Consider the following 24,265-nt stretch of genomic DNA (forward strand, 5'->3'; position numbering starts at 1 on the left):
ACCCTCACAAAGAGACAGGTGCACCAGCTTTGCCCAGAAGTGGGTGTCACTGTGTTCATATTCACAGTTGAATTCCATCCTCCTGCAGTTATTGGACAGTGGGGTACTCAGTGGTCTGACCCTTTACATGCTTTAGAATGGATGATCTTAGCCCAGCAGCCTAAAAAGGCAGCCCCAACCATCTTGGAATGAATTGCCCAGCGAATCATGGAATGTCAAAAAAGGTGCTTACAATTGACTGCAAAAGATCCTTCAAAAATCGTGACAGCTGTCAGGCAAGAAGAACTTGCATGGTGTTCTGCCAAGAGCACAGCTTTGCACAGTGCCTTACAAAATTTCTCAGGGCAAATCAGTGACCGTCTACCGAGTCATACGTTGCTGCAAACGAGTAGGACCACTGCAATATCCCTGAAAGTGCTGAATGCTAGAACAACCCTTTAAAGGTACTACTGTGTTCAGTGATGGCTGGGATTTACATTCATATTTATCATGAGAGGACTTGAGTGTTTTGTCTCTCGGAGTCAAAAGGCACAATTAGACAAGTTCTTTTCCCCATTCTTTAGGTTTCCCACGCTTCCAAGGTTAAACCGGCCTTAGAGTGAAGTAGCAAAGTTGTAATGTTAAGTTCCTAAACCACCTGCAAGCCACTTGGAGACTTTGTATCGCTGGTAATCCCACTTGACAGCTCCGGGGTGCCACTGTTGCATTGCCAATGATACAATGGGATAGGTCAGTGGCTGAAAGCAGCTAGGCCTGTGGAATTAGCTGGAAGGTCAAAGGGCCGGGTTTGTCACCCTTGTCTCCAAGGGCCCTGGAGACAGGATGACAGATGCTGCTTTTAGATTCAGCAACAAAAAGAGGGGACGTTGGGGATGTTTTGGCTGCCCTGCTCTTCCTTGCCTTTGTCTGGAAATGCAATTGCACTTTCTTCTTCATGCAGAAGTTCTACGGCTGGGCAAAAAGCGGCCAACGGGCCATATTCCAAAGGCAGCATAGACTGGAGTTGCTAAAGAAAGGAGTCTGTTCCTAGTTGCAAAGCGCACCAGAATAGCCACAGGAGGGACATTTCAGAAAGAATGGGCAATTCCAAAGTAAATGTTGAGCCATATTCCCAGGGAGACAAGGAAAGGAATCTTCCAACTGGCTTGAGGGTTTTAAAGATGTTTTTATTCTGGCTGTGAGCTGGCATTGGAGAAAGTAATGCTGAAGTGCACCTGGTCATCTTTTCTGCTTCCTCGATTGCTTCCCTGCAAGTTTCCTTCATTTTCATTTGCAAAGCACCTGGAGTGGAGATTTATGTGGCGGGGGCCCTTGTGATCTGTAGAAGGAATAGCAGAAGTACTAACTAAAAGTCATAAAAACAGCAGCAGTAGGAAAGCAGCCACACAGCCAATCCATTTCTCTGGAGCATTTGGTCTCCAGGGACTGGTGACAAGGCTGGAGTCTAAAGGCAATCTGGGAAGCCATCTGCTCTGATCAGCTTGGCCAGAGCAGCACACACACGTTGACTGGGCCATTTGCTGGGTCACAAGGGCCAGCTAAGGGACAAACCCCTCCCAGACAGTCAGTGTCCAGAGAAGCTGTGCCCATTAGGAGCCCAGAGGAGTCCAAAACAACATGCAAACTCTCTGCCCACATCCTTTACCTCTTGATTGGCTCTGCTTCGTACCTCTTCTTGGTAGCTTGAATGATGGCGACTTCCTGCTTCATCTCAAGCCGCTTTTTCTCCTGCTCCCTCTGCACCTCTGCCGGGAAGTGTTCCCGTTGCTCCAGCAGCTGCTGTGCCTGCAAACGCTGTCGTTCCATCTTGTTTGCCTGCTGAGGGGAGGAAAACACTTCCAGATGAAGTCCCAGCCAAGCTCCCCTAAAAAACAGTGCAAGCTGCATGCCTCACACAACCCCCCCATCTGCAAAGTGCACATTAGGAATGACTTTGTGCCTTCCAGCAATGCTGTCCTAACCAGAAGTTTAGGAGGGGGATTAGCAGATGGGAAAAAAGGAGATGCCACCTTCCTCTCCTGTTCTGATGGCCGCCTGTTGTTTCCTGGCCCCTCGCTCCTCAGGGTGTCTGCCTGTTCTCAGAGGCTCTGTTCTCCAAGTGCTGAAGTGGTCCTTGCCATCTCCTCTGTTTCCTGCATTACTTTGCTGCAGGGATGGCAGCAATCGGGCTGTCAGAAGAGGCCGAAGAGAGGCTTGGCTAATTTGAGGAATGGATGCTGCCCAAGAAAGAAAGAGAAACAAAAGAAACCAAATTACAAGAGACAAAGGCAAAAGAAACCATTCTTTTCCAAACTGAGCTCCTAACAGGCTCAAGCTGGTTTCCTCTAGTGCCCAGAAATGCACAGACACAAGCAGCAAAGTGCAAATAGACTCAGTTCTCTTCTTGGCTTGCAAGGAGAGAAGTGTGTTCCTTAGCATGCCCTGCCCCTCCTGTGCTGGCTGGCATCTTCCACCACAGCAGGGACAGCCGAGGAAGTGGCCTGGTCACCAGCTCCCTGTCTAACACAAAAGCTGGCAGCAAAGCCGCAGCGCTTCTCACTGACTTGACCGGGCCAGGTAGCACATGGGGCTGGCACAAATGCTGCTCAGCTGTCCTTGTTTGGCTGGCAGCAACCTCGAAGAGTGGGGCAGGAGGGACAAGTTGGGTCCCTTCTGAGGCTCACAGTCAGCCTCCCACAGCCCCTGCCTTCCCATAGATCAACCTAGAAGCGCTTGGCAGGGACTGCTTTCGTTGTGTTTTCCAAACGCCACTGTGGGCCTCTGTCCCCAGCATTGCGATACTTCAGTTCCTTCGCTAGCAGGTAAACCTGAAAACAGCACCCGAGAGCAAAAGAGGGCCTCAGAAATGACCAGAAGCTGGGAGCTCTCCTCTGAGGAACACCTGTGAGAACTGGGCTTCTTTGGCCTGGAGAAGGACAAGCCCCGAGGAGACAAGTTCAATAATTGAAGGGGCTTTGGAGAAAGATGGGGACACATCTAATTAGCAGGGCCAATTGCAAGAGACAAAGGGAAAAAGGTTTGAAACTAAAAGAGAGTCCATTCAGACTGGCTCTAAAGAAGAAACTCTTTCGCAGGAAAGTGCTGAAACGCTGGCACAGGTTGCCCAGAGAGCTGGCAGGTGCCCCAGCCCTGGACTCATTCAAGGTCAGCTTGGCTGGGGCTCTGAGCAACCTGATCTACTTGAAGATGTCCTTGCCAGTGGCTGGCAATTTTGACTAGGTGACCTTCAGTGGTCTCTTCTAAACCCAACCAGTCTTGCATCCTGCTTGGTTTTCATTTGAAAAGCAACCGGAGCGGAGATTACTATGGGGGGGACAACCCATCTGATGCCTTACAGAGTTGGGCCAAGGAGCAAACCCTGTTTGCCAGGGAACAGCTGTTTGGCCTGCAGCCGCTCTGCATTGTACCTTCAGAAGTTCCTTGGCAGAGCCTCGCCTGTCCACATCCATCTGCAGGCAGCAGCCCAGGAATTCACACAAGCCCGGGTGTAGGCTGAGCTCTTCCAGATCTGGTATTCCTTGGGTGCTGATCATATAGTTAGCCTGAGGAAAAGGGAAACATGAGACTCTACCTAATTTTTTCCTATCCTTAAGTGCCCACCTAGTCCCCATATTTTAAGCTGCAGTCTGCAGTGGCAATTTCTTGTCCAGCAGAGGCTTTGAGATGAGCCTTGTCTCCCAAAAGAAGAAAGGGCTCCTCCAGTGCAGCCCCAGCTATTCCAACATCCAGGAGGTGTCGCCTTGAAAGTTTATGTGGGTCTCAAGGACACTTTTACAAGAGATCCCTCTTTGAGCCCTTTGAAGCTGTGGGTATGGGATTTTGTCTAATGGAGACAGACCTGAAGGCCACTGGCTTCTGAGCGTATTTGCACCTTACCTTGGAACTGATTTCCCAAATATACGGAGCCTCTCCTTTGGCCATTTCTATTCCCACGATGCCAAGGGACCAGATGTCCACTTTGGGGCCGTATGGGTCTCTCCTCACAACTTCGGGTGCCATCCAGCAAGTGGTCCCGACCATCGACCTCCGTTTACTCTGCTCAGGGGTGAGCAGAGCACAAGACCCAAAATCAGCTGAGGAGAAAAGCAAACAAACATGGATTGAAGTAAGAAACCAAGGCAAAGGGTTCCTCACTCCAAGTCTCAGGATGCAGTGCTGTATTGAGCTGGAAAAGCAGCTCTCTTTCCTCAGGGCTGCAGCCAAGCAAATTGGGCATTGTCCGCTTAACAAACCCACCACCATTCACACCGCGGCTTTTCCTCCTTCACCTGAAGGTTTACATTGAACCTCCCTCCCTCCCTCCGGAAAGGACACAAGCTAACCAAAGTTCCTCCTGACGCCTTGCTGCTCTCTAGACCTCTCTGCACCTTGCAGCAGCGCCCCGAGCGTGCAGGAGAGCTCTGTGCACTCTCACCAGCACCACTGCTGGACACCTGGCAGCCACTCAAAAGCAGCCCCACAGCGGCTGCCCCGAGCACTGTGCCTGACCAGGAATACCCACCCAACTTGACAGAGCCATCCAGGCCCAGAAGGATGTTTCCACTTTTGATGTCTCTGTGGATGATGTTTTTGGCATGAAGGAAAGCCAGGCCTCTCAGGCACTGGGAGAGAAAGAAGAAACAGGAGACCAAAAGTTAGCCTGATTTGACTTCATCACATGCAAAAAGAAAATGCTCTTTCTTCTCTGAAGCATAAGAACAACGCAGAAAGAAAGCTCTGAACGTGGATTCACTCACTCAGCAGCACTTTCATAGGTCGTGCCTGTCCAAGCCATGCCAAGCACAAGCAGAAAGATTCCTTACCTCCTGACAGACAGTTGCTATGTGTCCTACAGCCATTGTTTTCATGAGGATCACCATAGCTAAGGAGCCTCCATCCATGTACTCCAACACCAGCCACACAGCCTCATTGGCAAGGTAGCTGGAAGATGAAAACAACAGCACAGAGCTGAACGCGCACAGCTCCATTGCCTTTTGGAAGAAAAGCCTAAGGTAGAGTTTTGTTTCCAGGTCACTGCTAAATGAAGACAGAATACAATGAAGACACACTGCACCTAGGCTATCCACTGCTGGCAGCCTGTGCCTTAGAAATTACAAAGGCACAACTGCAGCAAAGGAGATGGCTTAGGTGGCAAGCAGGGGAAAAAAGGCATTTTTATGATGGCAAATATTAATCTGGAAGTGGACACATCCCAGCAGCTACCTCTTCGTCTTCATAAACAAATTGCACCATTATCTCCAGCAAGAAGGAGACACAGTTTTCACAGCTTTTATTCAGGACAGGCAGGTTTGCAGCAATGGGGAAACCCTTTGGAAAAATGTGCATAAAGGACAGTCACCACGGGCAAAAGCAATTTCAAACCTGGAAAGTTATGTATCTCCCAGCCTACTCTTTTGGCCTGCAAGGCAGTGGATAATAGTGGGAACAGCGCAAGGGAAATAATTTCTGTGATGCTTTCTCAGCACTTCTCCTCCAAGCCTTGGAAAAAATCCAGCCCCAAACCAGCAAAAGAACATGCAGCGAGTGAACACACAGGCTGCTGGCACAGTAAGAGAGCCAGGTTTCTGGGGACAATCTTCAAGCTCTTTATGCCAGGAACCATTCATGGGGACAAAATGCAATCTCCTGCCATGCCTTGCCCAGGAGTGGATGAATGTTAATGAAAAGATCAATTTTCTGCCAGTGAGTAAAGAGCTTTTAAACCTTTGCCTTGCAAGCATGGAAAACAACATTCCTAGAAAAATACCAGGACTGCTTACCTTTCGAGGTAGGTGACAATATTGGGGTTCTTCATTTCCCTCATGACCAGGATTTCTTTCACAATTTCCTCGCAGCCCTGTTGCTGGAGATCGAGTTTCTTTATGGCCACCTACAATGCCGTTGAAAGCCATTAGGAACAGACATTACAAGAGCCTCTTTGTCTGCATGCTCGCAGGCCAGGATGCCTTGCCACCTTGGTAAAAAAGGAATCTCTAAACTATCAACCACAAAGCGCGAACAACCCTCTCTGCACCTGCAGACTTCACGAATGGACTTTGTTGTTCACCACTGCTATTATCATTTACACAGGTTTCGCAAACAAAAAAGCAACTTTGCTCCTGTGCAAATAAATTGAAACCACTGGAAATACATTAGCATTTCTAGGGGCTTTGACCAGCTTTTCAGAGACTGCTGCCATTCGTGATTGTGCCCCAAAGTAAATACATACCTCGATTACAGAGAAAATGCTGCCCAGAAAAGATCTCCAAGGTGACTCAAAGTCAAGTTACAATCCTAGCACATGCTAACAGCTTCAGCTTGGAGTCTGCATCTCTGAAGAACATTCTTGGACATGGCTTAGATTGTCATTATTTTGTGGGTTTTAAAACAAATAATCTTTTCTGTGGTAGTCTGTGGATACAGCCCAGGTTATAAGTGGGGTTTAGGGCTTTTGGATGCCTTGTAGACCTCCCTCCAAGTGTGGTTCCTGAGCACGGCAGGTGGATAAGGAGGCACCAGGAAGATGGAATTGTATTTGCTGAGAGCCAGAAATAAGAATTCAGGACTTTCAGCCCCAAAGAGCAGTGGGACTCTCCAAGGCACCACCATGTCTGTTCACTAGAAACAGCATCACTATAAAGGAATGTCACCGACACAGGACCAGCACAAGGTTGTATTATGTAAGGTTCTACATCAACTCCTTCTCATTGACGTGCATATGTGTGTGTGTGTGTGTGTGTGTGTGTGTGTGTGTGTGTGTGTGTGAACCAGGTGTCCCAGGAGTGCAACACAGTCAGCTGTGCTCCAGACAAGATCTCTCCTTCCTTCGGTCTTGCATTATATTTTCAGACCAAACCACATGATGGAATACAGTGGGAAATCCTATCTATGTCTGAATGCAGGCTTGAGAGGAATTGGGCCAGAATGACAGCTGTTGCCATCAGCTAATCTAGGCATATTTATCCAGTAAGTCCAAGCTAGTGTGTCCTTCTCTGAAAGACAACACTGCTATCCTTGCATTAATTCAGGATGCGAGGCCAAGTCTCAGCAACGTGAAATTTTTAGCCTGCCTCTAGGCTCTAAGCAGGCTACTTGTGTGGGACAGCCTTTGCAGCAAAGACAGGCAGCCCAAAGCTCTGCCATCAGATCACATTGCAAGGAAAAGCACTCCAGAGCAGCAAAATCTGTGAGGGCTCTTGGCACTTACTGCTTGTCCTGTGGCAGCGTCAAAGGCCTTATAAACGGTTCCAAAACCCCTAGAAACAGAAGAGTGGCAAGAACAGAGAAGCCGTTCAGTGCTGAGAAGTGAAAGGCAGCCCAGGCAGGAGCTCTCTGCTGCCCGGAGTGTCTCTAAAACACGGGGCTTTGTCTCCTCTTCAGCCAATAGCACAGCAGCCCAGCCGTCCTCTGCCATGCAGCGTGTCCTAGAGAAAAGCTCAGTCCAACAGGAAGAAAAAAGGGCTACTGCCAATCCCAAATGTACACACTAGGTCATGGATGCAGGGGTTTTCTTGGCCTTTTCCTTCTTGGGTCTGTGCGTGTGGCGTTCCTTTCCAGGCAATGAAACACAAAGTCCTGTTGGGCCTCCTTCTCCCCGCTCTCTTTTGATTCCATCTGCCAAACTCGGGCAACACCACACAGCCTTTCTTATTGTCCTGAGCATGGAATATTGCTTTCAGCAAAAGATTGGATGGAAATGCTACTGAGAGCAGTGACCTGACAGCAGCTTCAGGTGGGAAGCTGCTCTCTCAGGTTCTTCTTCCTTCATCAGTGTGGCCGTATGACTTGGAATCATACAAAACCATGTCTCCTAGGAAAAGAAGCAAACTGGTGCCACACGCTTGAGGGACAGGAGGGCTTCCAGGCCCTGCTTCTTGCGGCAGGCAAGACATTGTCAGCATGCAGTTACCTTTGATGATGCCCTGTGATCAGGACTGAGACCGGGACAATCTAAAGCTGGGCTGTGAAGAAGCTTGCAGCTTGCCTGACTTCCCACTTGATATTGCACCAGCAAAAGAGCTGGCCCATGCTTCTGCAGAAGTAAGATTGGCTGCACTCACCCACTGCCAATAAATTTCCATCCAGTGTATTTCTGTTTTGGATCTGCCACACTCACAACACTCCCTGAAAGAAACAAAATGCAAGAAGCAAACTTCAAACCAGAGATACCGACTTCGAGGACATCTGAAACTCAGCTCCATTCTCTGGGGCTCGGGGCAATTGATGGTTGCTTGGCTAACCATAACATCAACAAGAACAACAACAACAGCAGCTCTGTAGCAAGACAGGCAGCTCTGCAGCACACATGGCCTGCACAGGGTCTGATTCTCCACGCTCCTTTGAAGGGTTACCTTGAAAGGAAACTAAGGCCATGGAGAAACCCTCAGAGCAGACAGAGATTAGAAAAGAACAGACACTAAGGCAAGTGGTTGTCATTTACAAAGGGGAAGGTGACGTTACAAACCATGAGACTTCATTTCCTTGGGAATACAGACTCTCTTGTGAGATTCAACAAAAGCTTTCCAACCTGAGAGATTAAACGCGGCCTTGGATCTGGGAGGAATTTTAATCCGCAGCTGCTTTTTGCAGAGCAGAAGGAATATTGCAAAGTGAATTCCAGCAGAGGAGGGGACTTCCTCTACCTCTCAGCAGTTTGCCTAAAGAATGCCTTGCCACTTGTAGAGAACAGCAGCTGATGTTCTCTACAACCAAGAACAATTGCTGTTAGAATTAGGGCCCGCTTCATGGATGAGCAGGCTAAGTTCTGAAGATGATTTTGCCCATTCCCCATTTTCTGAAGAACTACAACTGCTTGTCTTCAGCCTGGGGAGCAGCAGTCGCTTGCACTGGACTCGACCTCTTGAAGACCGCCCACGTGTCCCATCTTCCCAAATGGGCACAGCCGAGACGGGTAACAAGGACAGCGCCGCTCCTCGGGCGCTGCCGTGGCACAGACAGCTGCCCAAGTGAGATGCCAATCCTTTCATGAGTCCAGGCAAAGCTGCAGCAATGGGGAGGCAGCTGAAGTCTCACAGCTCAGGAAGGCTCCAGCCTCTGCAGTCACACCAGCCGTCAGTGGCAGGGCAGACATGACAAAAAGCTTGGCAGAGCCAACAAGTGGCCACTGACAACCATTGAGAAGAGGCCAGAGCCAGACCGAGCCCTGTTACAAGCTGTTGACCCCACTCAAGACACACCATGAGTGTCATTGAGTTCAGATCCATGGGGGAGTAGATCAATGCCCCTTTTGTCCCAGCAGCTGATGGCAGACACTGAGGAAACTGGGCTCTGTTCTGTAGCTGACCAGTTATTCTCTGACAGCCCTGCCCTGGCAGCTATGACGTGCAAGAAGCAACTTGGTTGTACTGCAGACTCACCAAGGCCTTGCTGTGCTTTCCTAGAGTATGATCTGTGCAGGGATGAGGGCCAGGCCTTGGCTTTCCAAGAGTATTTACCAGCTGGGCATTAGCTGTGACAAAGTGGCACCGTGGTACCAGAGGAACATGCAGCAGAGGGGCTGCAGGCTTCCTCCTGAGAACTGCCTGCAGGGCAGTTTTATCTCACTGCGCCACATAGATGTGTCTCTCTAATGCATCGTCCCAAGCAAACAGCTAAAATATCAAAGAGGGATTGTAAAACAAGTATCCTGTTTTTCTTATTTTGCTGCACTTTGGAAACAGCACTTTCTTTTGGATTCCTAGGGATTTATCTAAGAACAGAATATTTTAACTTTTGAGGCCTACTAAAAGACCTCTTCCACTCTTATTGGTGCTGTCACCTGATGTTCTTTCCAAGGAGGCTGGGCCAAGCAGAATGTAGAATTCTTATCCAAACAAACTGAAGAAGGAATGGTATAAGTACTAATAGTCATAAAAACAGCAGCAATGGGGAACCAGCCACACAGCCAATCCATTTCTCTGGAGTATTTGGTCTCCAGTGACTGGTGACAAGGCAGAAGACTAAAGGCAATCTAGGAAGCCATCTGCTCTGACCAGCTTGGCCAGAGCAGCACACACACATGGACTGGGCCATTTGCTGGGTGGCAGCCTTCAGCTGCTCAGGAAACAATCCCTGCTTTAGCCTTTACTGCCCAGGGAAGGAAGCTCAGGCAAAGCCCTCCCACTCCCAGCTGCCCTGAAAAGCAAAAGCAGTGCCCCAAAGTTCTCCCTGGCTGCTTCCAAGCACCACTATGGCTTCTGTAGGGGGTCCAAAATGTCTGTCTGACACCCGAGGGAGGAGGAACATGCTGAGGCACACACACATCAATACACTGCTCATTCGGACAAAGAATGCACAGGACGTACTCAGCTGCTCCAAGCCCTGGTTCTCTCCGTCCTGGCACAGCTGATCTGGCTCCTGGCCTGAACAGGGCAGACTGCTCACTCTCGGCTCTTCAGGCTGTGGAGAGGAGGCTTCTTCGGAGGATACTGCTGAGGATGCATCTCCAATGGCAGAGCCCACGTCCATCTGGGACAAGAAATGTCTTGGTGTCAGAAAGGTGAGTGGCAGAGATGCCCCCGACAGCACACTTTAAAGGCCAGCCCTTAGGAGCAACACTTGGCTTAGGCTGCAAGCTGAGCTGTCAATTCTTCCAGCCCAAGTCAAACCCCCGTAAGCAGCCAGAGACGACAGCTTGTCACAGCCAGCCCTAGTAGAGACAGTGAAAGGGAAAGAACAGCTTTCCATTTCAGCCTGTCCTGTGGACTGCATTCACCATGGACAGGGACAAGCTGTTCAGAATCTGTGTGGGTCACCATGTTGAAACCTCTCACAAAACCAAGCGAGCACTAGGGGGCCAGCAGCAATACATTCAGAGGATTGCTGAGGGCCAAAGCACTAGCCCTGCTGCCCAGGCATTCAGTGGCCCAGGAAGTGTCCTTCTGAGCAGCTGCCATGGAGACCAGAGAGCACGGCAGCCAGAGGCATGGCCCCCATCCCGCCCCGCTGCTCCGCAGGGGCGAGGTGACAAGAGGAGAGACCTCTTGTTGCATGACTGCAGTGCTGCCTACTGCTCTTTCACTCACCGGCTTTTGTTCTGCCAGCCTGTACTGCAGCATCTTCTGCATCCTTTCCATTTCTTCTTTGTGCCTCTCTTCCACTGCCTTCATCTTCCTCTGAGCTACCCGCAGCTCTGCCTGCAGCTTGTTCTTGATATGTTGTCAAGAAAATTCTTACTAGCACTTGCCATCTCGCTCACCTTTCTCATTTCCCAGTCTCAAAAGCTCTTCACTTCAGCCACTTTTTTCTGCTGCTCTACCCAGCTCTAAGCCTTCCATCCTAATTCTTCTTCCTGGTGCTCAGCCCTGGAGCCTGCCAGGCTCCCTGCTTGCACTAGTCCTTGCCTCCCCTTTCCTGATATCTACCGTTCATGCCCCTGCTACTGCCCTTCCCTCTGCTACCTGGCTTGTCAGGCTCACCTGCCCATTCTCTCGCTCCTCCTTCAGCTCCTGCCTCAGCTGCTCTACCTGCCGCTGCCTTTGGTTTAGCTCTCGCTGCAGGCGGCACACCTTGTCTAAATGAGCAGCCTTCTGGCGCTGGAGCTGCACAGAAACAAAGAGAAGACGCCTTTAAACTTCCCACCCACCACCTGTGTGGCAACCAAGACTCATGTGCTCACGCTTTCCAAAAGCAATTTGCTCTCCTTCTCCTGTTTACCAAGGGCCAGCTAAGACACAATCCCACCCACATACACAGTGTCTGGAGAAGCAGTGCCCATAAGGAGCCCCAGAAGCGTCCAAACTCTCCTGGCACTCTCTTTGCATCTTGACCGGCCCTGGTTCCCATCTTTTCTTGTTCAGGTTGCATTACAGCAATCTCCTGCTTCATCTCAAGCACCCTTTTCTCCTGCTCCCTCTGTACCTCTGCCAGGAAGTGTTCCCGCTGCTCCAGCACCTTCAAACGCTGTTGTTTCAGCCGTCTTTCCTGATGAGAGGAATAGACACTTCCAGATGAAGTCCCAGCCATGCTCCCCAAAGAAAACAATGGAAGCTTCATCCCTCCCACAGCCCCCTGCTGCTGAGTGCACAGTAGTGGCTCTGTGCCCTCCAGCACTTCTGTCCTGACAAGAAACTTTGGAGGAGTGTCAGCAGCTGGAAGGAAAGGGGCTGCCACCTTCCTTCCCCGCTCTGATGGCTGACTGTTTCCTCAGGTCCCTCTCTCCTCAGGATTTCTGCCTGTTCTCAGAGGCTCTCTTCTCAAAGTCCTCTACCCTTTGATAAAGGAAAAGCTGCAGGTGGACTGCAGGATGAGGAGGAGGCCAGCACACCAAATCCGGAGTCACAAGACAGGCCACCAGCTGAAATACCAGCAACAGGGGGCCTGTTGCGTATGCTTCAAGCCCAAAGGGAAGAGCTCTGTCCACCGTGCAAGGACAGAAAGCAAGGAAGGCAGTTGCTGGGACTGCAGGTGGCAGCAAGGTCAGCAGACTGCTGCACGGTACCAGGGCGTCAGCAAGGTCCTGCCCCTTCGCTGCCGTGCTTTGTGTGCGACCACCCAGCCTCCAGGGGAGCGTGGCTCATGGCCTCCCTGAAACCGTGGCTGTGTTCAGTGCCCCAGCACCCTCCTCTGGGCATTCACAGCCCTTCAAGTCTGAGCCCTTGAAGCCCTCTGCTGCCTGGCCCAGCAACGTCAGGCCTGCAGCAGAGGCTTGCGGCCATGTCCCATTCTCAGGCTGCTATTCTGCTAAGCCAGCCCACCAAGCTTGCCTGAAAAGTTCAGGTGTGTATTGCTTCCTACCTGTTTTTGCAGGAGCTTCCTTTTCTCCTCCTCCTGAGCAGATTGCTCAGATTCCCAGAGTCTCAGAGCCTTGCTGAACTGCTCTTCTGCCAAGCGGAGCTGTTGGGCCATTTCTTCACATTGCTGCTTGCTGAAAGATCTTACAGCTTGCAGCTCACAACGAAGGCCCCTGACATCCTCTGCAAACATGACAAACAACAACAGTCAAAGACTCTGCTGAACATCACCCCTTTCAGATTCAGGCAAGGAGGAACCTGCCCCCAGCCCCTTCACTCCTCGGAAGCCCTGCTGACAGAGCTGCCTTGGGAGCAACTGCACTAGGAAGGGCCATCACCAGAAACAAAGCGCACGAGGCTCTCACCAATTATCAGCTCCTTGGCCTGCATGGCTGTGCCTACTTGGCCTTCCAGACGGCTCCTGGTGATCTCCAGCTCCGACACCTGCTGCAGAGCCTCCAACAGGCTGCATTGCAAGGTCTCCTTCTCTGTCCTACAAGTTGTGAAGATGAGGACAAATTGTTCGTGGCACACACGGGCAGTTTTTCCAGTAAGTGCCTTAAGATCCCTTTACCTGAGTATGGAAAACAGCTGGCATGGAAACGCAGATAGAGCAAGACTATTTCTACCACTTCAAATAGCAAAGCAGACCCTTCCAGGACATTGGCCATCCTTTCCCCACGACCTAGCCCAGCACAGAAAGCCCAGCTGAGCTTGATCTCAGCAGCCAAAGCTCAAATTGCTCTTCCCTCACATATCCCACACGCGTGGCTGTGCCCACAAAATCTCTAGCAGCAAGCAAAAGGCCAGCCTCTGCTCACAGCCCTGAGCTCATCTGCAATTCCAAGTCACTCTGCAGGGGGACAGAGCACCGTGCTCTCCTGGCTGTTTCATCCATGCTTTATGCCATTCACGGTGTACGTAAGAGATACTTCATTTTCCACACCCTCTCTAAGTTCAAGGCACTAAAGGAATGCACCGAACCATACATGAGAGCTGCAGCTTCTAGCAGCACCAAGAGCAGAGAGAAACCAGAACTAGGCTTTCATCTGAAAATGAACCCTCTGGCAGGAGGGGCATGTATCCTGCCATTTAAATTACTGGAATATCATGAATAAAAACAACTGCCACCTTTAGTTTTGGCTAAAAAAGTCTGCACTGCCCAAAATGTTTTGGCACTCTTTAAAAAGAAGAGCGACCAGCCAGAGTAACCTTGACAGGTTCCAGAGCTGAATGGACAAGTGAGCAAGAATCAGTGCTCAGCAAGAATCCTCAGGGACTGTCAAGAAGGCACACAAGACCTTTCTGTCCCTGCTGCTGCTGTTGCTGCTGCTGCTGCTGCTGCTTGTAAGCAACTCTAGGTCCTGCACCATACCTCCTCACAAGAGTTAGCTCAGAAGGGCCTCAAGATTTTCAGCATGAATGTCCAGCATCACCCCAAGTGCCGCATCCCTACTCACAACATTCACACGTAGGAGCCTTGAATTCTGAAAATGTCATGTCAAACTGCTGGGCAAGGAAATAGTGATGTTCAGATGCACCGACGGAGAAACCGAAAGCAGAGGGAAACGTCCGGTTCCAGCAGACATCTGCACTGTTTCCCTGGTACTAAATGCAGTACCATGTTGGCTTGCTTTGCACTTGTCACACGAAGGTGCAAAGGGTCCCAAGCGGGTGTTCAAAAAGAGCTGTGAGAGCTTGAGCTGGCAGAGAAAGAACATTCAGGCCACAGTATGCTTTTCTTTTTTCTCATGTCTCTTTGCTTCTCTGTCCGAGAACCATCTGGAGAGCACGCAGGAGCCAATAAATCCTAACATAACGCTCAGCACCTTGGTCACTCCAGACCTTCAACAATGGCTCACCCCGGGTCTCATCCCTGCCTTTACCTGGCCTCTGCCAGCTGCTCCAAAAGGCCTCGTAGGTCCCGCTCTGTGGCTGCCAGTCGGGCTTGCAGGGCAGCGTTCTCTTCCGCCAGCACTGCCTTCTCTTTGCACACCTGGGACAGCGTGTGCCCTTGGCGAGAGAACTCCTGGAGCAGCTTCTCCAGAGTCCTGTGTGCTGGCCGCTGCGAGCGGCAAACCTGGAAGCAGAGGGGCACCATTTTCCAGGAAGAACAACAACACAGTCTCAGTCGTAGCTTGCTGCCAGAAGCAACATTCGGGGAAGACTTGCTAAGGGCAGCTCCCTCTCCCACAGGTGCTGCCTAGCAACAAGGTGAGTGCTACCTTTGTCACTGCCAGAGGAACTTCCTCCTTCAGCAGAGATCTCTGAGGCTGTGATTCCTCTGCTGTCTCAGGTGCCGCTTCAAACGCCCTGTCTGGTGAGGAGTGGCGCTTTCCCTCAAATGCAGCCAACTCCTTCCATCTATGACAGGGGGACAGACCAACAAGCCTTTAATAGCAACAGTCTCCTTGCAAAACCTCAAATCCACACCATGTCCCAAGGAAGGCAGTCTCAGGGACTTCCTACAGCCCTCTAGGTCCACCTCTGGACAATGCTGGAATGACCCCACTAGACCAAGCATCACTCTTTGTCATTCCTGCCGGTGAAAGAGTCACCAGTGAGGAAGTAAAGAAGCTTCCAGAAACTACAAAACATTTCCAGAAAGCTCCGCTTCCATCAGCTTCACAGCTTCCTGCCCGCTAGGTCTTACGCTCCTCTCTATCTGGTCCACTGGATGCCAGACTTGCAAAAGTTCTTCTTTGCCTAAGACAGGCTTGGGAAATGCAGATGAGTACTGCCACAATTACTCTTGCTTTCACTAGTGCAAGAAGGAAAGAGCCTGCAAGCTATAGCTTGGGGAGGAGATGGGTATGAAGTTCCAAGCCAAGAACCAAAGGATCCCGGGATGCTTACAGCTTGCAGGGACTCCAGGAAGCTTGCAGCCCAGTCTGCAGGTCCAAGCACCTGGGGTCAGCTATGGCATGTGGACAGGCTGCTCAAGGCTCTATCCAGCAGCTGGGCTTCCAAATTTCCAGAGGTGGAATGTGCACAAGCTCTCTGAGGTGCTTCTTCTGCACCTCAGAGATAGGCTTTACGGTTCAATTGTCCCTAGGCCCAGCCTGAAGCTCCCTTGCTTCTGCTCTGGTCCAGTTTGGAATGCTTTTTGTCAAGGTAGGAGGAGGGAGTCCCAGGAGGCAGCTATGCTGTAGGTCTGTCGGCAGCCAGACCTGCCTACGGGCTGCCTTTCCCTGACTATGCTGGGCAAGTTCAACAGCGAGAAAGCCAAATTCATTCTTTGACCCTGGGCTTCCTAAAGGCCAGCAAGGCCCAGCCCTGCTCGGAGAAAGCAGGAAAGCTTAGCACACACCTGAACTCCAGGGCTCTTGGTGCTCTATCCATCCTCTGCTGCCGCTCTGCCTTTCCTGCCCGGCCCAAGGAGTCCTGACTGGCAAGAAGCTCTGGTCTTGGGGCCTGCACGGGATGGGCAGGGAAAAAGCACAAACAAGAAAGCAATAAGGAGCAGGCAAGTTGTCTCCTGAGAGCTGGGAGAAGCAGCAAGCACAGATGCAGCTCACCTGAAGGCAAAAGCTGTTGTGTGGGGCTGTTGATGGGAGTAAGTACATAACCCTTGAGTTGCTATGGAAGTGTCTGAATAGGTGCAAGGAACAGTTCCCTGCTCCGTTCTGATCAACTGGCTTCCCCTCAGGATCTCAAGCATTAGGGAGCAGCCAACAGGAACTGTGTTGCAGCCTTTCAGAGACAGGGCTTGTCTCTGCCATGCAGAGCTGCTCAGGATTCTTCTCAGCAAACTTGGGTCATGTCAAAGTACAGGGTGCAGTCAAAGCGGTGACTGTAGCTACTTCGACAGTGCGTGCAGAGGGGCAGGTCCCTGCAGGACACAGTAGGTCCTGCGTACCCCACAAGGCTGTGAGCTGTGCCTTGGGACCGCTCTCTCTGCTGACAGCAGGGAGCCTGCACACACACTGGGCACAAAGGGGCTCACTTTGCCACCAGTAGCACTCAAGGACAGCATGCTACCGCTCATCCGACACCAAGGGAAGTTCACAGTCAGAATGATGTCAGCATGTGAAAGTTCAGATGCCAATTCCCAGGTGTCAGTGGCTGGGCTGAAGAGCCAGGTCGTGGCAGGACTCCAGGCCTCAGCATCTTCAGCCACAAAGGGTCAGCGCTGCCTGATCAGGAACTTGCAGCCCTGCACTGCACCAAAGCTTTGCACTGGAGCAACCAAAGCTAGCACTTACTGGTTCAGGATGCTCAGGCCCTGGACTGACAACACGGGCGGGATTGTTGTCCTTTGCCTCCCCATCAGCCTCTGGAGGCACAGGGCGAGCCACAGGAGGTTCTGCTGCTGGTGTGCTGCTCTGCAGACAGACAGGGGTGTGAGGGACAGGCAGTGAGCTGTCATTGAGAGCCTTGTTTCTCCTGAGCTCCATCCCCAGCTGTCCTAAGGAGACGTCATGAATTTGGATAGAAGTGGCATCCTCAGCCACTAGAACTCATTTCAAGTGGGCTGATGAGACTAATGTTTGGCCAGGACTGCATATGCTTCTGATATAAGGGAGATATTTTAGCCTGGCAACAATTGGTGTGCAGCCTCCTGTCTGAAAAGTTGACTTTCATAAATAAAAACTTCTTCAATGGAAAAGGAGGAAACTGATGGAATCCTCTTGGTAGTGCTCATTCAAACGCTGATGTGGACTTTCATTTGGCCTGCCAGGCTGGCACTCGAGTGCACCAGGCCAAGCCCGCAGCTTGCTCCACAATTCTCGAACACCAGGAATGTCAAGTGTGTCCTTCTCACTCACCAAACCACGGACTTGATTCCTTCCACGTTTGAGACAACCTGCCAGAGACAAGGGAAAATGAACCAGGTGCTGGTGGAAAACTGTCTGTGCTGGGCTACCCCACAGGAAAAGGTCCCCCAAGCAGAAAGCATTTTCCTTTCACAACCTCCCTCCCTAAAGCAGCCCTTCTTTAGCACAGCAAGCAAGGCTACAGGGCACTACCCTAGGCTGTGCCTACCTGAGTTGGCTTTGCCACTAAGGAACTAGAAACTTGGCTGCAAAATGCAAATGGTTCCTTAGCAGTCCGTGTCTACATTGTAGCCCGCTGTTCACCCTACAGCTAAAGCAGCCTTTTCCTCCTCTCCTCCCTGGACTTTTATTTTTTTAAACTTTGTGCAGTTGCATGCAATTGCTGTAAACCATTGCCCAGAAAACTTCCCTAAAGCCCTCTTAGAGCTTGCAGTTCCCTTCGGATAGAGTACAGGCCCAGCTCTGGGCTTCAGGAGCACACACAAACTGCTCGGCGCTTTCCCCTTCAGCGCAAAGCCAATCGCTACTGTAGCACACAGAGAGGCTCAAGTTAGACAGGCACATTCTTTAAGGACAGAAGGCAGAGAAAAGCTGCTTTCCCTCAGCTCTGGAGAGAACCGCACAGTTTTTAGAATCATGCCTACAAAGCTCTCCCAGTCTGTGTTTTGAAAGTTGTCCACACCCTTCTGGCCAAGAGACATCCCCTTTCTAGCTGAAGCTGTTGGCAAGAGCTTTACCAAACTTACAGCATCTTTATGGCACTTTTGTTCCAGTGTGCTGCCCCAAGGAAAAAGCCTCTACTTACGTCTCAGGCCTTTGAACATTTTGCAGGATGACACTGACGCAAAAGCCCTGCCGACAGCACTGCGGAATTGCTCCATTGTTTCAGCAGGGCTGCTCGAGTCCGCAGGCCAGAAAACACAAATGAAAAAAATCCCACTTGCACAGATTGTGCAAGGAAAAGAGAAAAAAAAAGGCACACGCAGCAATCCGCTGACTGTATAAGAAAAGAAAAACCAAAAGACACCTGCACAAGCTGCAGTTCGTAGAACGAAAAAAGAAAAAGTAAAGACACCTGTACGTGTCTGCAAACCCTACAACCGTAGGGGAAAACAAAAGGATGCCTACACGAGTCCACAGACTCGTACAACGGCAGGCAAAAGAAAAAGATTCCCTTTCCAGGGCACAGAGTGTTGCCTGAGAACTCCTCAACACAGGGTCCTCCTGCAACGAGCACGCCAAGAGCCGCTCTGGACGCTGACGCTGTGCGTGCACCAGGGCAACCTCCCCCTGACCACGCTGTGACGTGGCAGCCCTCCGCTGACATCACAATAGCAGCCGCTCTAGGTGGGTCTGTGAATTTATGCATAGTAACAGAACCTTCTCTGCAGCTAATGCAAAAGAAAGCCCAGAAAGTTCTCGTCTGTCCCAAAGCAGCACAAACCCTCCTTGCAGTCCAGAACCCATAGCTCAAAGGATCCAAGAGTAACACTAAACAGGCCCCAAGCACATGCACCCTCTCCTTTGGCCACCAGTGCTTCTGACTAAAACAAGTAACACTTGCTTCATTTCTATGGGTGCAATCACGCTTTGGTAATATCCCGGAGAGTCCCCTTAATTGAAATGCTTGTCATGCCTGCCCATTTACTGCATGGCTAACATCGACCAGCACACTGTAGGCTCGCTGAAGGAACAAGGATACCATAGTGGGGAAACAGTGCCAAGTAACAAACTAGCCAGAGGTGTTTGCATGACACTGGAGCAGCATTTGTGTTGTCAGTATGGCAGGGACAGTATGGCAGTGCCCATGTCCTGTGCGTGGCAGGGGATGCCCTTGGAGCAGCCCTCACAGTGTGGGTGCACCCACGGGTGCATTTGCCCGATCTCTCCACTCCCACCGGCTCCCAGGTCAGCCCTTCACTTGACAAAGAGCTTTGTCCAGCACGGAGCTTTGCAAAAAGCCACTGCCTTTGGCTTGTGGGAAACCTGCGAGGTCAGATTCCTCCATGGATGTGGCTTGGAAATCTCTCTCCTGCCTGTTATAAATCACGCAATTCTCTGGTTGGTTAAGAAAGTAAAAGTTCTAATGATGTTTGCTTGTTGTGTGTGATTGTACGGCTGTACAGAAACATGTGCTGGCCGCTTTTGAACGCTGGAGTGGGCGATGAGGGTAATGAAGGCAGAACAGAATGGAACATTCTAGATCCTCATTGGCGGAAGGAACGGACCAATGGAGTGTCGAGATTCAAAAATGATTGGTGGAGGTTGCACGATCTTAACAACCAATCAACGGATCATATTTAGACCAATCACAGTACGGATTGAAAAACGCACCAATCCCACACTGTGAGAGACTTTCAAACCCCCGGGGTGCCCAGCACACGGGTCTTCCGAGGGAACTCGAGTCCTGAGGAGCACACAGCCGCGGTGGTATGCAGGCTGTACCAGGTTGCTTGTTAGCCAGTTTGGTGGTGCAGGCTGCTGGGCTTATCCCAGGGCCTCGCCTTCGGCCGTTCTTGGGGTTTTTTAAATAAACGAGTTTACTTTTGAAAGGACAAGTGATCGACCTTGTTTACAACGCTGCCCATGGTGGATATGTGCTGCATAGTATACTGCATTTTTCAGTCATTTGCTTCACTCCAATTTCTGGTCTGCAGAAGCTGCATAGATTGATCCTGGCTTTCCTGAGCTGACTTGGTCTTTTCTTTGCTGGACCGCATAGCTCACAGAACTGCAGACTCCATGTCTGCTGGGGACAGCTGCAAGCACCAAGCAGGGAAACACAAAGTGCATGTTCTGTGGAATTCTCCGCCATTTCATTCTGGACCTCCTTGTAACATGCCACACGAAGGAGCAAAGAGGCGCCAGTGCCACGGGTAACAGGGGAAGGCTTGCAGGTCAAGAGCAGGAGTTCAGCCCATGGCTTCTGGAAGCAGAGGAATTTGCAAAGCAGCTGAGTGCTTGAGATGCTGGAGGCCTGCCAAGCTGCCCGCTCTTGTCCTGGTGCTGAAACGCTGAACTTCAGTGCTCTGGAGAACACCGCTTCCTCCTAAATCCCACTGGAATCAGCATTTCTTAGCAGGACCGGGATTTGCTGAGGAACAGCTTCCACTGCTCATCATTTGGACAATTGACCCGGGCCATGTTTTGGAGAGGTAGCCAAGTGAGTCTTTGGAGTTTGCTGCAAGGAAGAAGCCCTGTGACAGCAAGCAGCATTCCCAGGCTGCTCTCGGGGGGAAAATCCCAACAAGCTGAAGACTGTGGATGTAAAGAAGTAAATATGCTTGTGAGCTACCTTGGCCTGCAATGGCAAGGTGCTGGCCACAAAGGTAAGGGGCACCTAGTGGCCTGATGTCCCGTTTCTGCATCTTTCTGGGAAGCAGAGGAATCCTGCCTCCGCCTGTGAGGAGCTCAGCCTGGGAAGCAGCAATACTTCCCTTCTGGTTTGGGTCTTGTCTTTTTTCAGTTTGGACAGCAGCTGTCCAGCCTGGCTGATTGGACCCTGTCAGCGAAGGCATTGCAGGGAGCCTGCAGAGGAGCCTGCAGTGGTGCTGGAGGAGGCTTTGTGCCGAGCCGGCTCAGGCCGTGCCGGCTCAGCGCAGGCCTGGCAATCAGGCGCCCTGCAGCCTGCCCTCCACGGGAAGATTCCCTTGCTCGTCAGGCTGCGCTGAAGCTGGGCGCTGCCCTGGCGCTGTGCGTAGCTCTGCCGCTGTTGCGGGCGGGCGGACGGCCGGACAGACGGACGGCCGGGCCCGTCTGTGGCTTGGCGCTGCTCCGCAGCTGCCCGAGGCTCTCCCCCCTCACAGAGGGGCCCCGCCCCGCCCCGGGCGCCCCCTGGCGGCTGCTCCGCCCCTCCCCGCAGGCACCGAGCGGCATCGGGCCCTGCTGCTCGTGCTGTCACTTGCGTCCCTTCTCTGCCCAGAGCCAGCAAGGCTTGAAAGGAAGCCTTCTTCAACCGTTTCCCTCTGCTTTGCTTTGGGGGGGCCCAGGCTCTGCCCTGAAGGTGGCCCTAGCGCGTCCATGAGAGGCAGAAAAGGCCTCTTTGTTCTCCCACCGGTTGTGGTTACTGGCTCAAAAGCACTGCCCAGCTCTGCTAGGAGAAACAGCCCTGCCAACAGCTTTGGTTGCTCCAGTGCAAAACTGTGGTGCAGTGCAGATTTCTGATCAGGCAACACTTGCACTTTGTGGCTGAAGATGCTGAGGTCTGGAGTCCTGCCATGACCTGGCTCCTCAGCCCAGCCACTGACACCTGGGAATTGCGATCTGAACTTTCACATGCAGAGAGTGATCAGGCACCTCACTCCTCTTTCACCCAGATTGTCATGTCACTGCAGAAGACGAGGCTATGTTATGTTACAGAAGCTCAGGGTTCTCACTTCTTGGTGAACCTGTGATGCAAAGGAACTTGTTCAGAAGGTTAAAATCATTGGGAATGTATTAGAAAGTCTTAGAAAAGTTACCCTTCGGTTAGGGGTTGGGTGTCCTTCCTTTTTTTCCTTCTCACCTATGGAATATTTTGCCCATTAGCTGTGGGGAAAACCTGATGGCTCCTAGTTTTTGGGTGCCTGAGAAACACAAAGAGTTTGGCTGGGTCCAGGGGGGAAGGGGGCAAGAAAAAAAGAGGCTGGGGACAGCTGGGGGCTGGCTGGCTTCTTGGGCTGGAGAGCAGGACACTCTCTCTCTCTCGGAGATGTTGCGGTTTAGAGAAGGGAATTCGCCATCACCCAGACAGAGCTGCTGCTGCTTCTTCCCTCTTCGTTGGTGGTCTCGCACCCCTGTCCTGCCGGGTCGTGTGGCAGTGCCAGCCACCGCTGCAGAGCTGCTGATAGCCCTCAGCCACCGGCCCGGGATCTCCGCTCATCCCGGCCGTTCCAGCTGAGTGTTGCTCAGAGCCCTGCAGGAGCACCGGCACTGCCCGCCCGAGGGGGTTTGTGAAGCAAAGCCTCTCCTCCATCCCTTCCCGTCTCAGCCGAGAAAGCTGTCACAGGGCCCCTGGTTCTGATTTGTTGTTAATGCCGTAGTTATTGTTTGTTTGTTTGCCTTGTTCTACGTACTAGTAAAGAACTGTTACTCCTATCCCCAGATCTCTGCCTGAGAGCGCCTGGATTCCAAAAGTATAGAAATTTGGAGGGAGGGTGTCTACATTTCTGAGAGGAATGCTGGGTTTGTCTTTCCAAACCAGCTGTGGGTGTGCTGATAGATGAAACTAGCACTGAGAGATAAAAGAAGCAATGGGATGGAGTCCACTGGTTGATGAATGGAAAAAGATATTTGCCTTTACAAACAAACTGTAGGTTTGTTGGTAAATGAAACTGGATATTGAAAGATGAAAGAGACAGTGGGGGAACACTATAAATTCCATGAGAATTAAAAGTTAAGAGGAAGGGTTGTACATTACAGGGGAATCTTAGGCATTCCGGGCAGTCTGTAGCACTCAAGTAGGTCAGCCAGTGGGGAAAGAGAGAGGGACATGTGGCTGTGAATTTAGGATAAGAAAGGAGGCTGCATCCTCCAAGAATTGGATGGAGAGACCCCAGGGCAATGCCCCGTGGCCTCTCCCTTTTTCAAATAAAGTAAGAGGACTCCTCTGTCTCCCTTTTGGACATAGGCCTCTGGTGTTTTCATTCAAACCTCTGACCTTTTCATTCCAAGGCAGGCTCCTGCCCTGCCTAGTAGAAGCCTGTCTTCTAAACTGAGACCCCTTCTTCCAGACCAAGATAACCAAGTCATTCCCTGCATTGCTCCTCTTTAAATTCTTTCAGTTGTCTACTCTGTTAGGTCATGTTTCTTCTGGTGCTTCAAATGAACTGATTGTACTTGATCTGCACCAAAGCACAAAATCATCTAGAATCATCTAAACGCAACACAGAAACAAACTACCTCTGTCAGACCATCTTTACCTTCTAGATCACTTTCAAGATGTACATTGAGGTGTTGGAATGATTATTGCCCAAGATTCCCTTTGTGGCTGCAGGCTCTGGAGCTCCTATCTCTGAGTTCACCCAGGGCTGTGTTCCCTAACAATTCCTGGTGCTATCTCCATTTTCCTTTGGGCACAATAGTCTAAATGAAAACCTAGCCTGAAATCTGAAATGAAAACAAGGGCACAGCTCTCTAGGCTACAAGGAAAATAAAGGACAAGTTTGTAAAATTCTCAAACCATTTCTCCTGGACTGCTGCATTGTGTGTTCTTGCTGCACACACTGTGTTGAAAGCCAAGAGAAGCTGCAATTGGCAGCACATTTTGGGACAGAAGCTCAACCTAGCTGTCCAGTAAAGAAAAGAGCTTGAGAAGAGCAAGCCTGACTGTGGAAAAGATTCTTGGAAAACGGAACGATTTATCGCAGTGCTATGAAAAGGGAAAGAAGCAATCCAAGACATTCACATGTATGTGATCCCCTTTTCTGTGTTGCACACGTTCTACATCACATTAGTTCCAAATTCATCTTACTTCTAAGACCTATGACTTCCCAAGATTTAGACACTCCATCATTAGCTACACACAGTTGGCCTTCCCTTGTTTTTCTTTGAAAGCAATACTGGAAAGACAAGAAATCTGCAAATGTAAGACCTTAGAGTACAGCACTGTGCTCAAGTGTGAGTTCTAGAGGCAGGGAATAGGCTCTGATTTTATTTTACCCTCAGCAGTGACCATACACAGCAGCAACCATGGTGATTTGTGTGACACTGTGCAGAGGTCAAGACTTGTTGTCTTGGATTAATATGGCAAAGTTAGCATGTTTAAAGAGACTCGGGATCCAGCCTCTTTTGGTTTTC

General features: G+C 50.9%; 1 protein-coding gene across 5 annotated transcripts; it reads right to left on the reverse strand.

Moving 5' to 3' along the window:
• Positions 1-1,145: 1,145 nt before the first annotated feature.
• LOC147648311 (uncharacterized) lies at positions 1,146-18,794 on the reverse strand. 5 transcript variants are annotated; one of them, XM_086867407.1, is made up of 22 exons: positions 18,294-18,794; positions 17,480-17,517; positions 16,916-17,035; positions 16,021-16,124; positions 14,936-15,074; positions 14,597-14,790; positions 13,076-13,203; positions 12,715-12,893; positions 11,839-11,901; positions 11,397-11,519; positions 11,004-11,126; positions 10,284-10,446; positions 8,040-8,103; positions 7,187-7,235; positions 5,760-5,869; positions 4,803-4,920; positions 4,502-4,601; positions 3,877-4,073; positions 3,408-3,542; positions 2,010-2,216; positions 1,670-1,815; positions 1,146-1,318 (listed from the first exon to the last, which is right to left on the reverse strand). In XM_086867407.1, exons 1-20 carry the CDS (start codon positions 18,367-18,369, stop codon positions 2,172-2,174), a joined length of 2,268 nt encoding a protein of 755 aa, XP_086723533.1. In that variant the 5' UTR covers positions 18,370-18,794; the 3' UTR covers positions 1,146-1,318; positions 1,670-1,815; positions 2,010-2,171. The 5 variants fall into 5 exon arrangements, with proteins under 5 accessions (XP_086723533.1, XP_086723535.1, XP_086723532.1 ...); XM_086867409.1 differs by having other exon boundaries at positions 1,646-1,815; positions 18,294-18,791; XM_086867406.1 differs by having other exon boundaries at positions 1,670-1,818; positions 18,294-18,791.
• Positions 18,795-24,265: the final 5,471 nt, after the last annotated feature.

This window comes from Cyanistes caeruleus, chromosome Z (assembly GCF_971803275.1).
Source record: "Cyanistes caeruleus chromosome Z, bCyaCae1.hap1.1, whole genome shotgun sequence".
Taxonomy (NCBI): domain Eukaryota; kingdom Metazoa; phylum Chordata; class Aves; order Passeriformes; family Paridae; genus Cyanistes; species Cyanistes caeruleus.

Coding starts and splice junctions, on each gene's coding strand:
- LOC147648311 (XM_086867407.1), bottom strand. CDS start 18,369: ATGGAGCAATTCCGCAGTGCTGTCGGCAGGGCTTTTGCGTCAGTGTCA. Junction 4,602..4,802: donor TAGCAACTGTCTGTCAGGAG/GTAAGGAATCTT, acceptor TTTCTCTCCCAG/TGCCTGAGAGGCCTGGCTTT. Junction 2,217..3,407: donor CTGCCAAGGAACTTCTGAAG/GTACAATGCAGA, acceptor TTTCTTGGGCAG/CATCCATTCCTCAAATTAGC.